This window comes from Artemia franciscana, unplaced genomic scaffold (assembly GCF_032884065.1).
Source record: "Artemia franciscana unplaced genomic scaffold, ASM3288406v1 PGA_scaffold_49, whole genome shotgun sequence".
NCBI classification, from domain to species: domain Eukaryota; kingdom Metazoa; phylum Arthropoda; class Branchiopoda; order Anostraca; family Artemiidae; genus Artemia; species Artemia franciscana.
In genome coordinates, this window is record NW_027062689.1 from 49,578 (window position 1) to 64,865 (window position 15,288).

A 15,288-nucleotide genomic window follows, 5' to 3' on the forward strand; every position below is an offset into this window, starting at 1 on the left:
GGATTTTTCTTCAAAGCCCGCTTTATTTATACCGCTAAATGCTTTCCTGACAAACTCTAGCTCTGTCGCGCGGCTGCTGCTCCATATAAATATAGCCACTAGGCATTGGTTCCTTTGTTCATTCTTTTGAAGAGAGGCAAACTATCATTATGGCTAGGACAAAACAAACTGCGAGAAAATCAACGGGTGGAAAGGCACCTAGAAAGCAGTTTGCGACCAAGGCAGCACGCAAGTCGGCTCCTGCTACCGGAGGGGTAAAAAAACCACACAGATACAGGCCCGGAACCGTAGCCCTGAGAGAAATTTTTCGCTATCAAAAGAGTACCGAACTCTTAATAAGGAAATTGCCCTTTCAGAGACTTGTGCAAGAGATTGCCCAGGATTTCAAAACTGACTTGAGGTTCCAGAGTTACGCTGTGATGGCACTACAAGAAGCCAGCGAGGCCTATTTAGTTGGACTTTTTGAGGATACCAACTTGTGTGCTATTCATGCCAAGAGGGTGACCATCATGCCCAAAGATATTCAAGTTGCCCGTCGTATCCGTGGCGAGAGAGCTTAAGTACCTTAGTTCACCGCAATTGCATCTTAACCAACGGCCCTTTTAAGGGCCACTAGATGGTTTAAACAAACAGGCGAAATTACGTTCAACGGCGTAGTGTTTGGTGAAAAAAAAGAAGGTATGACTCGAGGAGGCAGAATTATTTTAAAAATGAGTTATAAGATTCGCCGTGGCATTAAACAAGATCCAAACTACCTAATGAAAAGGAAAGGCACAAAAAAGTCAATTTAGGCCAGTCTAATAAATCCAAAAATACCCCCGAAAAATGAAGACTCATTTTTATACAATCTTAATTAGGGGGTTAATGCCAGATTTCCCTCTTACTCAATCCGGACCATCTCTCTTGGCTTTTTCTACAATTAGCTCGTGGCTTGATGCCCACAACTATTCGATTTTAATTCAAAATCAACGGACATAAAAAAACAAAAAACACTACGGGCAAAATAACCAAAAAAAAAGTTCAAAATTATTTCAGATATACGTCAAATTATTGTAAAAATGAGTCATGGATTCAGCGTAGCATTCAACAAGATCCAAAACATCTAATGAAAAGAAAACACGCAAAAAGCCAATTTAGGCCAGCCTAATAAATCCAAAAACAAACAAAAAAATGAACAGCTCCCAATGGGGGCCCACGGACCTTTAAAAATGTTTACCGATGGAATGTCATGAAAAAGTCGAGGCCCCCTAATCTATTCTCTTTAACTATTCGCCTATAGATATTACCTTCTATACAATAAGGAAATTGAGACCTGCCTTCGAAACAGGGAACCTTTTTATTGTTTTTGAATTGTGGTTTAGCATGGGTTCTTGCTTACCTAAGATTTCGCAAATCAAAGCCAGGAGTAATGAAAGCAATTTGAGAGTAGAGCATTTGAAATTAGGTGTTAGCCCTTAAAAGGGCTGTTTGGGAGGGCCCGGCTGATTGGGCGCCAATAGAGGGGAGAAACCCCCTTATTTGGAGCTTGTGTACTTTGCTACAGCTTTAGTGCCTTCACTAACAGCGTGCTTGGCAAGTTCTCCGGGTTGGAGCAGCCTCACAGCAGTTTGAACCTCTCTGCTAGTGATGGTGGACCTCTTGTTGTAGTGAGCTAGACGAGAGGCTTCCGCAGCAATCCTTTCAAAGATATCATTGACAAAGCTATTCATGATGCTCATTGCCTTGATAGAAATACCAGTGTCGGGATGCACTTGCTCGAGAACTTTGTAAATGTAAATGGCGTAGCTTTTCTTCCTCTTTCGTTTCCTTTTCTTATCAGTTTTACTGATATTTTTCTCCGCCTTACCAGCTTTCTTTGCTGCTTTTCCTGAAATTTTTGGAGCCATGGTTAAGTGATACCTTAACGAAGGCTAATTGTCAAATGAATAGCGTTTACAAACTTGGACCCGATTATATACCAACTAGAGTTCGCGCACAATTCTTTTCTCAGAGGAACTCAGTTCGCTAGCCGGAGTATGAAGTGTTTGTGCTTTCAAGAATAGACATCATTTTCAATTTGTTCGTTATTAAGAAGAGTCCAAGTGAATTTTGTAATTTAGAAACCATGTCAGGAAGCGGAAAAGGTGGAAAAGTGAAGGGAAAGGCAAAGTCCCGTTCAAACAGGGCAGGTCTCAAATTCCCAGTGGGAAGGATCCACCGTCTTCTAAGAAAGGGCAACTATGTGGAGCGAGTTGGTGCAGGGGCACCCGTTTACATTGCAGCGGTGATGGAGTATTTGGCTGCGAGGTCCTTGAGCTTGCTGGTAATGCTGCACGAGATAACAAAAAAACTCGTATCATTCCTCGTCACCTTCAGCTAGCCATTAGAAACGATGAAGAACTGAACAAGCTACTGTCGGGGGTTACCATTGCCCAAGGAGGCGTTTTGCCCAATATTCAAGCAGTCCTTCTACCAAAGAAGACTGAAAAACCGGCAAAGGCCTAAATGAATCTAATTTTAGCTCCAAGACCTACCCCAAATTAACCAACAGCCCTTTTAAGGGCTACAAATTGATTGAATCACTCTATAGCATGTAACCACCCCGGGAAAGGAAAAAGCTATGAAATTAAGGATGCTAAAAATGTGAATAGGAAAGCTTTCAAAATTATCTAGTAACAAAGGGCAAGAATTTACTGGAGGTGGGGGAGATATTTTCCTTAAAAATCATTAACTTATACCCCAACATAATCTAAATATATATTCGAGGCTCGCCCTTTTGTTTCAATTAATAAAGTTTGCTTTAACATTCATCTCGTTACAAAGCATAGGAATTTATTGAAGGAAAGGAAGCTCCTTTTCACCTTAAAATCCAATAGATTATACACAAAAATCGAGGAAACTGTTTTTAAAAATGACCGAGAGCCAATTCAAAGACCCTCTAATTCGACTGATCTAAACTAGCTTAGGAAGCCATAGGGTAGTCATCTCAAAGGTAGAAACATTTTGGGGGGTTTGTCGATCTGTTTCAGAAGGAATGAAGGTTTTTTTTAAGAAAAAGGAATTAATAAACATATTTTGATTCTTTTTAAAATATTTGTCAACCTTGGTCCGTGACTCTAAAATTTGGCATTTAATTTCTTTTCAGTTTGTGGAGCAACAATTATTTTGTTACAAAATCTCTCAGCCAACGGCCATACCACGTTGAAAGTACCCAGTCTCGTCAGATCCTGGAAGTCACACAACGTCGGGCCCGGTCAGTACTTGGATGGGTGACCACCTGGGAACACCGGGTGATGTTGGCATCTTTTCTTTTTTAATTTTTTTTTTATTATTATGATTCTTTTTTTCAAACTAAAATAATATCCTTTAACAAACTCGGTTCCTTATTCTAATAGCGCCAAGCTGATTATATCTTTTATAAGAAAAAGGAAGAGACTAAGTTGGACATCTCCTTGATTTCCATCTATCGGTAATAAATAAATGCGAGTCAACTGTTTTGGTTTAGCTGATAAGCCACTAAATGAAGGCGAAAATTGAGCAAAGCCACAACACTTGACTCACATTTATCTAAGCCAATAAATAAAGTCAAAAATTGTAACCAAAGTGACATTATAAGCCCCCAAGATATTTTAGTTGACCATTTTGGCAATTAAATCAAGTTGAAAGCCACCAAGAAACATACAGTTTTAAATCATTAATTCTCCTATGCAGGAATTGGTATTTCAGCCCATCCATGGGGCATCACCTTGATCTGGGAGCTTATAATGTCATTTTTATCACAAGTCACAATTTTTGACTTTACTTATTGGTTCATCAGCTACGCCAAAACAACAGTTGACTCACAGTCATTTCTGATTTCCGAAAAGATGGCGTGTCATTCAATATATTTCATTGGCGGCACTTTACCAGTAATTTATGATAAAAGGCGATTGAACAGTGTTTATTATGTCCAAATCGTCTTCATATATTTTCGGGCTCAACTCCATTGGACAGTTCAAATACCTTTGTCTTTTAATAGCATCAACACCGCAAATCTGCTTGTTCCTTCAATAGCGCCGCATAAATAGCTGACTTAAATCAAACTATTTACTTTAAAATTAGTCTTTGATGTGTCCATATCTAAATCCTCTTCATATGTTGTCGGGCCCAATTCCATGGTACAGTTCAAATTGCCTTGGTCTTTCAATAGAATCTATAGCAAAAGTCTACTCGTTCCTTCAATAGCGCCGCCTAAGCAACTGTCTTAGATCAAAGACTAACTTTAAAGTTAGTCTTTGATTGGTCTATGTTCAAAGTCCCTTCAAATGTTTTCGGCCTCAACTTAAATTTACAGTTCCAACTAGCTTTGTCTATCAGTAACATCAATAACACCAAAGTACTTGCTCCTTCAAGAGCGCCGCGACAACAACTGACTTTAATCAATCTTTTAACGTATATTCAGGGAACCGCTCTACCTAGGCGAACAATTTCTGCTCAGAGGCTAGCGAGTCATTTTTAGGTAATCTGTGTTCCTTCTGTTTTGTTTTTGCAAAGATTGCGATTCATGTCTTGTATTGTTAAAAAAGAAAACAATACCAACAATAACAGTCATTTTTAGAGTCTAAATTTTTTGTATCAAACCTTTTCTTTTTTGTCAAAGATTTGAAAAAAGAAATTAAGCAAATATATTTAAGTTTGTGTTATTTTCCTGTAAAATAGTACTACTATCTATAAGCCTAGTTGGAATGAAACTTCAACTCTCATGATTTACACTTCCTTCATTAATCTGTTCAAAAAAAAAAAAGAAGTTATATTGTCTTAAGCAAAAACATAATTTAATTATATCATTTTTCTGTTTTATAATTACTTTTAATCTGTTATTATTTTTGATTGATATAATCATATTAGTTATCATTGATCAGCCTAGTCGGGATTGGAACCTCCACCACCGCAATTTGAAGGCGTCGCTTTCTGATTTCCGAAAGGATGGTGTGTCATTCAATATATTTCATTGGCGGCACTTTACCAGTTATTTATGATAAAAGGTGATTGAACAGTGTATTTATGTCCAAATCGTCTTCATATATTTTCGGGCTCAACTCCATTGGACAGTTCAAATACCTTTGTCTTTCAATTTTTTGAATCAAACCTTTTCTTTTTTGTCAAAGATTTGAAAAAAGAAATTAAGCAAAAATATTTAAGTTTGTGTTTATAGCATTATAACTTTCTGAACAGAAAGTTTCGAGCATTTGCTTTGATAGCCCTGAAAAGGGCTGTTTGATACTGCAGGATAACTTATTGCACACATTACTTTTTAGCTGGTTTCTTAGCTACTGACTTTTTAGATGCTACTTTCTTGGCGGGAGCTTTCTTGACTGACGGCCCCTTCTTGGGTGTCGATTTCTTTGCTGCTACTGCTTTTTTGGCAACAGTGGGTTTCTTGAAAACCTTTACAGGTTTCTTGCTATCAGCCATTGGCTTGGTAGCCTTTTTGGCTAAAGTTGTCTTGTTCACTGCAATAGATTTGGTTGTTTTCTTGACTGAAGTTTTCCTAGCTTTGGGCTTGGCAGGCTTTACAGCCTTGGAATTTTCGGCCTTGACAGGCTTTGCAAGCTTGAAAGAACCAGTTACGCCAGTACCTTTGGGATTTATAACAATTCCATTTGCAAGGCAACGCTTCAAAGCTTGCTTAAGATGCATATTCACAACTTTGGCATCATTACCAACCTGTAAATTGGCCATTATGTATTTGAGAATGGCCTGACAGCTAGATCCCCCACGTTCTTTCAGGTCAGCAATGGATTTGGTGATCATTTCCGTGTATTTTGGGTGGTTTTCTGGAGCCTTGACCTTTTTATCCCCTTTAGGTTTTGCAGCCTTAGCTGGTTTTGGAGCCTTTGCTTTCTTTTCCTTCTTGGCTGGTGTAGCCATGCTCTGGGATTCTACAGATGATGGTGCCACTTCAGCTTCAATTCCAGACATTTTCAATTCTTCTCTACTTTTCTCTGTCACTAGTGCGACTAAATATCGAATACATGCTCTTTTTCACAAGTCTTAAAATTATATTTCGGAAACCACCGTACCCGGGTTAACATTTCTCTGTGTGCGCAAGCTAAGGAATTTCGGCCGTGCTTGTGTTTGTTTGAAATGGCTTTATTAGAATTGTTGACTAGGAGGTAAGCTTTTGAGGAACAAAACCTATACTAAAGGACGGACAGGTCATTTTTCTATAGTTAGACATTTTTTTCATTGCTTCATCTATTGTAATTTGCCAGCAAAGGGGCAGAGAATAGTGGAAATCCGTCAAAACTAGTGTTCAATTTCAATAAACACCTTTTTGCTAGGAATTTAGATTCACGATGTCCACTTTTTATTTTTTATTAGTGAAATCCAGTACAAGTGCTTTCAGACAATGTAACATACATGCATGTGTCTTTGCAAAATCTTATTGAAATTAATTCCGAAACTCCAACTAAAAACACAGAAGATAAAGCAAAAAGAAACGACACCTAAATTGGAGGCTCAAAGTGTCAAACTCGTATTCCAATGAAAATGAATTTCATTTAATTCTAATATTATATTTAGAAAGACAAGAATTATGTTTTAAGGTTTCCGAAATGCCAAGGGAGGGGGGGGAGGAGTGGAAATGAACCGTTTTTATTTGTTTTAATCACAGCCTATATAAAAGTTCAATGTACATACCACCTAAAACTAAATTATTTGTAACCTGAGAAATGTCCCTTTTTGGACTATATTTTTGAGTTTGTTTAATATCGAACAATAGAAATCATAAATTTGCCTAATCTTAAAAAAAGAAGCATATGACACATTTACAATCATTATATTTATATGAATAAGTAAGTAAGGAATGTCTGCCTTTTATATTTTGGTATTGAAATCTCTATTAGTGGTAGTACAAGGAGGATATAAGGACAAGAATTACGTTTTATGGTTTCCGAAATGCCAAGGGAGGGGGGGGGAGGAGTGGAAATGAACCGTTTTTATTTGTTTTAATCACAGCCTATATAAAAGTTCAATGTACATACCACCTAAAACTAAATTATTTGTAACCTGAGAAATGTCCCTTTTTGCACTATATTTTTGAGTTTGTTTAATATCGAACAATAGAAATCATAAATTTGCCTAATCTTAAAAAAAGAAGCATATGACACATTTACAATCATTATATTTATATGAATAAGTAAGTAAGGAATGTCTGCCTTTTATATTTTGGTATTGAAATCTCTATTAGTGGTAGAACAAGGAGGATATAAGGAGGCTTCTAAAAACAAGCATCTCTAGATATGTTTTTCTTCTTTTTTTTTTTTTTTTTTTTTTTTATCAGAATCCCTTTAGCAGGACATTGTTCAGCCAAAGATTGTTCAGCCAAAGGAACTCGGATGCATTTTTTTTTTCTTTTTTCGAAACAAAGCATTTAATAAAAGGCGTTAAAACTTAACAAAGTTTAATATACGTTCTACACAAAAAAGGAATTGTTTTAAACGGGAAAAATGTCCCTTTCTACAGTATATTGTCGAGTTTTTGCTCAAAAACAAACATTAGAAATCATAAATAAACAAAAAAAAAACGCAAAAAGCTAAAACACAAATTTGTAAAAAGTTTTTGCAAAAGTTAAAAACGCATAACGAATTGTTGCTATATAATCGCAAATAAAGTCACTTTTATTTGTTTCGATCTCAGGCTATCTGAAACTTTAATATACGTTCCACTTATTAAGGAATTGTTTTAAACGGGAAAAATGTCCCTTTCTACAGTATATTTTCGAGTTTTTGCTTAAAAACAAACATTAGAAATCAAAGAGAAAAAAAAAACGCAACGACCAGCTAAATAAATTCATTCTTGTTTATTAACTGCAAATAAGTAATGCAATACTTTTGTCCAAATTGTAAGGTCCAGCGGCAATTTAGCAAGAGTAGGAACACATTTATTCCTCCGTTCCTACTATCTTCATTCAAACATGAAAGAATAAGCTTGTGCCGTTAAATAGCAACAGTTATTTCTTTGAAGAATTCCATGGCGAGAATACACAACTTTATTCAAATATGCAATGAAAAGCCTAATACAGTAAAATAGCAATGGAAAATTTGTTTGCATATTTCTAAACAGATATAACACCTGAGACGCAAATAGAAAAGTATTTACCAAAATTTTGAAGGCACAACAAGGAAAAGGCTCAAAAACTTGAGCTAAAAAGTGTTTAAAAAGATTTGGTGGCCTTTAAAAAGGCCGTTGGGTAGGGGGACAGTTGAAAACGCATTTGGAAACTATTAACCACCAAAGCCATACAATGTACGAGCTTGACGCTTCAGAGCGTAGACTACATCCATTGCAGTTACTGTCTTTCTCTTGAAATGTTCTGTGTAGGTGACAGCATTACGAATAACATTTTCGAGAAAAACTTTAAGAACACCTCTGGTTTCCTCGTAAATTAGGCCAGATATACGTTTTACACCACCGCGGCGAGCCAGTCTTCTGATAGCTGGCTTTGTAATACCCTGGATATTGTCACGAAGAACTTTGCGATGACGTTTTGCGCCACTTTTTCCAAGCCCCTTTCCTCCCTTTCCTCTTCCTGTCATATTTAATTTGATAGCGTCGTCAACAGCTGTACAGTTTTTGTCAAAGGAATTTTCTTCAAAGCCCGCTTTATTTATACCGCTAAATGCTTTCCCGACAAACTCTAGCTCTGTCGCGCGACTGCTGCTCCGTATAAATATAGCCACTAGGCATTGGTTCCTTTGTTCATTATTTTGAATATAGGCAAACTATCATTATAGCTAGGACAAAACAAACTGCGAGAAAATCAACGGGCGGAAAGGCACCTAGAAAGCAGCTTGCGACCAAGGCAGCACGCAAGTCGGCTGCTGCTACCGGAGGGGTATAAAAACCACACAGATACAGGCCCGGAACCGTAGCCCCGAGAGAAATTCGCCACTATCAAAAGAGTACCGAACTCCTAATAAGGAAATTGTCCTTTCAGAGACTTGTGCGAGAGATTGCCCAGGATTTCAAAACTGACTTGAGGTTCCAGAGTTCGGCTCTGATGGCACTACAAGAAGCCATTGAGGCCTCTTTAGTTGGACTTTTTGAGGATACCAACTTGTGTGCTATTCACGCCAAGAGGGTGACCATCATGCCCAAAGATGTTCAACTTGCCCGTCGTATCCGTGGCGAGAGAGCTTAAGTACCCTAGTACACCACAATTGCATCTAAACCAACGGCCCTTTTAAGGGCCACTAGATGGTTTAAACAAACAGGCGAAATTACGTTAAACGGCGTAGTGTTTGGTGAAAAAAAAGAAGGTATGACTCGAGGAGGCAGAATTATTTAAAAAATGAGTTATAAGATTCGGCGTGGCATTAAACAAGATCCAAACTATCTAATGAAAAGGAAAGGCACAAAAAAGTCAATTTAGGCCAGTCTAATAAATCCTAAAATACCCCCGAAAAATGAAGACTCATTTTTATACAATCGTAATTAGGGGGTTAATGCCAGATTTCCCTCTCACTCAATCCGGACCATCTCTCTTGGCTTTTTCTACAATTAGCTCGTGGCTTGATGCCCACAACTATTCGATTTTAATTCAAAATCAACGGACATAAAAAAATAAAAACACTACGGGCAAAATAACCAAAAAAAAGGTCAAAATTATTTCAGATATACGTCAAATTATTGTAAAAATAAGTCATGGATTCAGCGTAGCATTCAACAAGATCCAAAACATCTAATGAAAAGAAAACACGCAAAAAGCCAATTTAGGCCAGCCTAATAAATCCAAAAACACCCAAAAAAATGAACAGCTCCCTATGGGGGCCCACGGACCTTTAAAAATGTTATTCTTCATTTCGATCCACCGCCATTTCCATGGACATCTATGGATTTTTTCTTCATGGAATCTCTCTTTCGTGGATCTCTTCCATGGAAGCTCTCTTTCCACTCTCAGAAATTTATTTTGGCAATAAACTTCTACTATTAAGATAAGCCTGTATAATTTGGACTTATTTCTTAGGTTTGCTTATATTTTCTTCATTTGTTTTGTAACTTTAGTATTATTCAAGTTTTTATATAATTTAATTTTTAAAGTAATGAGGGACGATTTGGGGAGTCGTCATTAGCGTCTTTTTTCAAATCTGTGCACTGTGTCGTTTGTGAAGGAACATCTCCAACAGCTATTTGTCCGAGCTGTCGTTGTCAGCCAGATGTTAGCGTTACAGCTCTAAATGCTCGAATAAGACACTTGGAGAAGAGATATTAAGACTTACTGAAGGTAAGGATCATTCACAATGATATAAAGCTTGTGCTTAAATTTGAGGTTTTGGCTAACGCTACACCCTGGCACGTACGCAGGGGGGGGCCTTCGGGCCCGCCCCCCCTGAAATTTTGTGAAATGTTGAATTTCTCCATGGCTTCTTGGGATTTCTGGCAAAAGTAGGACATTTATTAAGAATCTAGATACATATGTGAAGCCTTTTTTGATGGACTTTACAGTATGCAATTATCCGGTCAAGTCACTGCCGAATTATTAACCCATTTTCTGTCAAATTTTTTACCCTCTTTGAAGTAATTAGCAATTGTAGAGTTATTTTTTTTGTAAAGAGAGCTTGATTTCCACAGCAAAATAGAATTATCCGTGATATTATGGCGTTTATCCCCCCTTTTCAGGATAAAGTGCAGCTTTTAATGGATCAATTTTGGAAACAATCATTTTTCGTTAAAATCTACGTTTTTCCAATAGAAGAACTACCCCCCACAGCACCCATATTGCACTGTTAACCCTAAAATTTCCCTTTCAGTGGGATATAATAGATTAATCACTGGTTCTAAATCGCTATGAACATAGCCTGAGCCTAAAGCGTACTTTTGAGGGTTCAGTCTTCTTCCCCCTATTCGCTACAATACTACAGATTAAAGTTATTCTGTATCTTCCGATATACGTGTTTTTTGCATTACTAAATAAAAAAAGTGCTGCTTTATATCTGCTGATTCGAAGGTTTTAGCCCCCCCCCCCGGAAAAATAATTTCTGCGTACGTGCCTGGCTACACCTATTCCTAATAAGATTTATTTCAACTCTAGAGCTAGTTTGAGCTTGCTCTTAAGTCTTTTTATTGAAAATTTAGACTACTCTTAAAGACTCATTTGAAAATTTATTCTTACTTAAACTTTAACTCGCGCCTATCCTCATATGTTGGAGCTAGCACGTGAATGTAAAAATAAATTAAATACCACTTCTGGCAGAACCAGTGTCTGTCTGTAGTCTTATTTATATGGATATTGCATTCTTTTCCCTGTTCCTCACCTATTTATGTCCTTTTTTTGATTAGTTTAAAGACTTATTACGAAATTTTGCATTTCCGCCTAATTTACCGCCACAACCCCTTTCCAAAAAACTGGTCAGCCTCTATCCCCATAAAAATAGACCAGTGTATGTCTATGATTTACATTACAAAGGTATTTTGTTTTGCCTTTTTTGTGTGTGTTTGTGGGCTATTTCTTGCTTGGGGAGGTCCGTTTTTGAAAATGCTTTTTAAGATATATTGGAAAAATCGGCGTTCTTCCCTACCTTATTCTCAAAAATCCTCTCCCTGAAATTATCAATCAATCCCACTACTCCCTCATGGATGCAGCCTTTCTCTCATAATAGCCCTAGAAAGCGGGATTGAACCACACTTTTTGTACAGCCTATTATTTGTAATACGGTTAGTCAGCCGGGTACCCAAAACAATCCTTAGGCTATTTCTCTAGAAAATGCCTAGTAATTTTTCGTACGCTTTTCGCAGCACCCATGCTTCAGAGCCATATTTAACCACTGTCATCACTGCAGCTTCCAAGATTCTAATATTGGTTTGTAGACGTGTCTTCCTATTCTTCCAAACTTTTTTTAACCGTGAAAAAACACCCTGAGCCTTAGCTATTCTACTTTTAATGTATTCACTGCTCCCATCGTCCTTACTAAAAATACTACCAAGGTAAGTGAAGCTGTCCATCTGATTAATTTTTTCGTCACCCAACGTCACATTTTCATTTTCACTTATTCCTAGCCTTTGTGACTTCGTCTTCTCAATATTAATTTTTAAACCTATTCTAGCACTCTGAACTCACAAAATCTCTAAAAGCCCATTCATCTACTCACACTTTCATTTGGAATGCTTAGATCATCAACATAATCTAAGTCCAAGAGAGTCTTCTCCCCATTTGATTTCATGGTCTCCCATTGCCTTTCCTGTGCTCATTGAGACGAAATCCATCCAAATGATCCGTATAAAGGGGGATGGAACAGAACCCAGCTTAACTCCTGATTAAATACGAAACCAACTGCTAATTTCATTTCCTACCTTAACGGCAGCAGGGTTATTCCCGTACATAGCACAAATCCCTTTATTGTTCATTCAATGCTCTCCTCGAGTTAACATCTCAGTATCGGAGAGCGCGCATTTTGACTTATTTTATGTCAATCTTGTGAACACCTGTGAATAGTTATTATGACCAGGAAAAAGAGACGTAATGATATGGAATCCACACGATTATCTGTGCAAGATTCAACAGCCGAAGGGACAATACGTGATTCGATTGATGCACTGACCAGTTCGGTCCATCAGATTTTAGAAACAGTTAAAGCAACGCGGGAGGAGATACAAGGTTTGAGATCTGAATTATCTGAAATCCGTTCAGACAGTAGTGGTCTAACCTCCAAAGTGAATGATATTGAAATTAAAACTACTACCCACTCGGATACAATTACAAGGATTCAGGCAGAATTAAAAGATATAAGAATGAAAGAAACCCATGGATTAGACCCTCTCACTGATAAGGTCCTCATATTAGAGAATTTGGAAAAGAAAGATAACATTATTGCTTGGAATTTAAAGGCTGCCTCAGTGCCGGAAGCCTCGACAAAAACGGAACACTTGCTGGTAAATTTCTTACAACTAAAAATTAATTTTGAAGCTAAAGAAGTACATGATAAATTTGTGAAAATACGACTCATGAACTCGGATGACAAATTCTGGGTACTTCAAGCGAATAAACAATTACGTGACCAGCCCTGGAAAAAAGACCTTGATAAAGCGACAAAATTTAATTACAATGGAGTTTTCTTCAGTGATGATGTTAGTAAAACTTGCAGGGAGATTCGCGCTACGCTGAATCAAAAAAAGAAAGGAATGAAGGATAAAGGTTTTATTGCATGGATCCCACCCACGGTACCACCCACATTATGCTACATAGACCAAGACGGAGTGAAACAAAAAAAGAAGTGGTATTACGTCCCGCTAGTCGAATAAATTGTGTTATTTTTTTTCTCATTATTAGTGATTTGTTAGGATTTGTTCATAACAGTCATTATATAAATGCGCAAATATGTGTTGATGTGCCCACATTGTTGCCAAGAATGAACTTACCTCCATCGAAACGCAATGGATTTCTCCGACGTATGCGGTTGTTATATGTGATTAGCTTAGTTTTCTTTTTTGAGTGGTCTTTTGTTAAATTATTGATCAACTGGAGTGAGGCTTTTTTGTTGATTTATGATATTGAGTTTACATAATTTACCAGATCTTGCAAGCAGAACTAAACTGTTAGAGGAAAATCCTTTTGATGTACTGGAATACTTGAAAGATGTGAAGGATGATGAAGCAGTAATTTTGGAAGATAGCCCGAAAAACAAATATTCATTTATGGATGATTCTATCCCCATATGCAGTAATGTATGTTTTTCTAGCTTTAACTGCAAAGGTTTACTTAATAGGATTGAGTTCATAAATGACATAATTAATAAAAATAGAATTGAAGCTTTAGCGGTAAACGAAAGTATCTTAAATGATAGAAATATTAATGATGTAAAGTTTTTTGATTATGATTTTGTTCACGAGAGTAGAAAACACCATCAGCATGGTGGATTAGGATTTATCATAAGAAAAGAGTTATAATCGAAAATAAGACGAGACTTAATGATTTGGAATGTAGAAATGATTTTTGTAACGTGTATTCTGGAATGTGAAGTTAATAAAAAATCAACAATCACAATATCTTTATATCGCCCACCTTTCGGAAGTATAAATCAATTTTTGATACAATTTAAAATTCTATTAAATTAAATATCACAAATGAATAAGCAAATATTTATTTTTGGTGATTTCAACCTAGACCCAATGAAAATTCAAGTAAAGCAAAATGATTCGAAGATAAGAGAATTTTTAGAACTAATGCTTTGTCAAGAACTGCTCCCATCATGTCTGATTCCAACTCGAATAGATGATATTGGAGCAATATTAATTGATAATATTTTTTCTAATAGTATTTGTTTTTCAACTTTTGTCATATTAAACGATATTTCAGATCACGGTGTGAAAATTTCTGAATTTAATTTGGCCAGATCTAAAAAAAAAACGTAGTGAAAAAAACAGGTCGTATAATAAATGATGAATCAATTGCGCGTTTAATTTTTAAGCTAGGAAATATAGATTGGAAGACAGTAGTCAGTACTGAGGATGCAAACAAGGCATTGGAAATGTTTTATAAATCATTTAATGATGTTTATAATGATATATGTCCGAAAGTTAAAAGGAAAACACCCAAGTCAATGCCACAAAAACCATGGATATCCCCGAGACTATTAAAATCTATTAATGAGAAAAATAGACTATACAAAATTAAATGCAACTATCCGTCTGATGAAAACATCCAGATATTCAAATTGTACAAAAACACTCTGACTAGAACTTTGAGAGAAAGTGAAAGAAATTATTATGAGAAGGAAATATCTTCAGCTGCGTCCCAACAGAAAATGTTGGAAATATTGCGTGATAAATTAAATAAAAATAAACGAAGAGCAATACCCACTTTTCTTAATAATGGAAATGACGCTAATGAATCAACTGAAAAAAAGGATATCGCAGAATTATTTGCTAAGCATTTCAGTAAAATTGGTGAAGAATTGGTTGGAGATCTTTTGGATAAGCCATCAGATTATACACGATTTATGCCCCAAAACGAAGATAAATCATTGTATATGCTACCAGTATCATTTGATGAATACCAAAAAGCTATTAGTGATTTAAAGAGAGGAAATTCGGCTTCAGTAGATGATATATCGACAAATCTCTCAAAGAAAATATCAGGAGTAATATATGAACCTCTTGCAGGTGTTATAAATAAGAGCATAAAAAATGGTGTCTTCCCTGATCTTCTGAAAAAGGCTAAAATAATCCCTATATTTAAACAACTGCAACTGAAACGTCTACAACAGCCTCGGATACATTACCTCCCCAGATAACGACCCCTGCATGCCCCCGGAACCGATTTTTGACTGC

At 36.6% G+C, this 15,288-nt stretch overlaps 4 protein-coding genes and 1 non-coding gene across 5 annotated transcripts; 2 read left to right on the forward strand and 3 right to left on the reverse strand.

The window, feature by feature from the left end:
- The first annotated feature begins 149 nt into the window (after nt 1-149).
- LOC136041885 (histone H3-like) lies at nt 150-560 on the forward strand. Its single transcript, XM_065726676.1, has one exon. It carries the CDS (start codon nt 150-152, stop codon nt 558-560), a length of 411 nt encoding a protein of 136 aa, XP_065582748.1.
- Nucleotides 561-1,420: 860 nt separating this feature from the next.
- LOC136041918 (histone H2B-like) lies at nt 1,421-1,886 on the reverse strand. The gene has a single exon (XM_065726716.1). The coding sequence runs from the start codon at nt 1,884-1,886 to the stop codon at nt 1,515-1,517; it is 372 nt and encodes a 123-aa protein (XP_065582788.1). The 3' UTR covers nt 1,421-1,514.
- Nucleotides 1,887-3,162: 1,276 nt separating this feature from the next.
- LOC136041924 (5S ribosomal RNA) lies at nt 3,163-3,281 on the forward strand. Its single transcript, XR_010621132.1, has one exon. It is a non-coding gene; the product is annotated as a 5S ribosomal RNA (ribosomal RNA).
- A 1,984-nt stretch (nt 3,282-5,265) lies between these two features.
- Nucleotides 5,266-5,940, reverse strand: LOC136041886 (histone H1-delta-like). The gene has a single exon (XM_065726678.1). The coding sequence runs from the start codon at nt 5,938-5,940 to the stop codon at nt 5,266-5,268; it is 675 nt and encodes a 224-aa protein (XP_065582750.1).
- A 2,306-nt stretch (nt 5,941-8,246) lies between these two features.
- LOC136041887 (histone H4-like) lies at nt 8,247-8,558 on the reverse strand. Its single transcript, XM_065726679.1, has one exon. The coding sequence runs from the start codon at nt 8,556-8,558 to the stop codon at nt 8,247-8,249; it is 312 nt and encodes a 103-aa protein (XP_065582751.1).
- Between the last annotated feature and the right edge of the window lie 6,730 nt (nt 8,559-15,288).

Bases quoted from the DNA above. Each gene is read 5' to 3' on its own strand.
- LOC136041918 (XM_065726716.1), bottom strand. From the start codon at position 1,886: ATGGCTCCAAAAATTTCAGGAAAAGCAGCAAAGAAAGCTGGTAAGGCG.
- LOC136041887 (XM_065726679.1), bottom strand. From the start codon at position 8,558: ATGACAGGAAGAGGAAAGGGAGGAAAGGGGCTTGGAAAAAGTGGCGCA.
- LOC136041885 (XM_065726676.1), top strand. From the start codon at position 150: ATGGCTAGGACAAAACAAACTGCGAGAAAATCAACGGGTGGAAAGGCA.
- LOC136041886 (XM_065726678.1), bottom strand. From the start codon at position 5,940: ATGTCTGGAATTGAAGCTGAAGTGGCACCATCATCTGTAGAATCCCAG.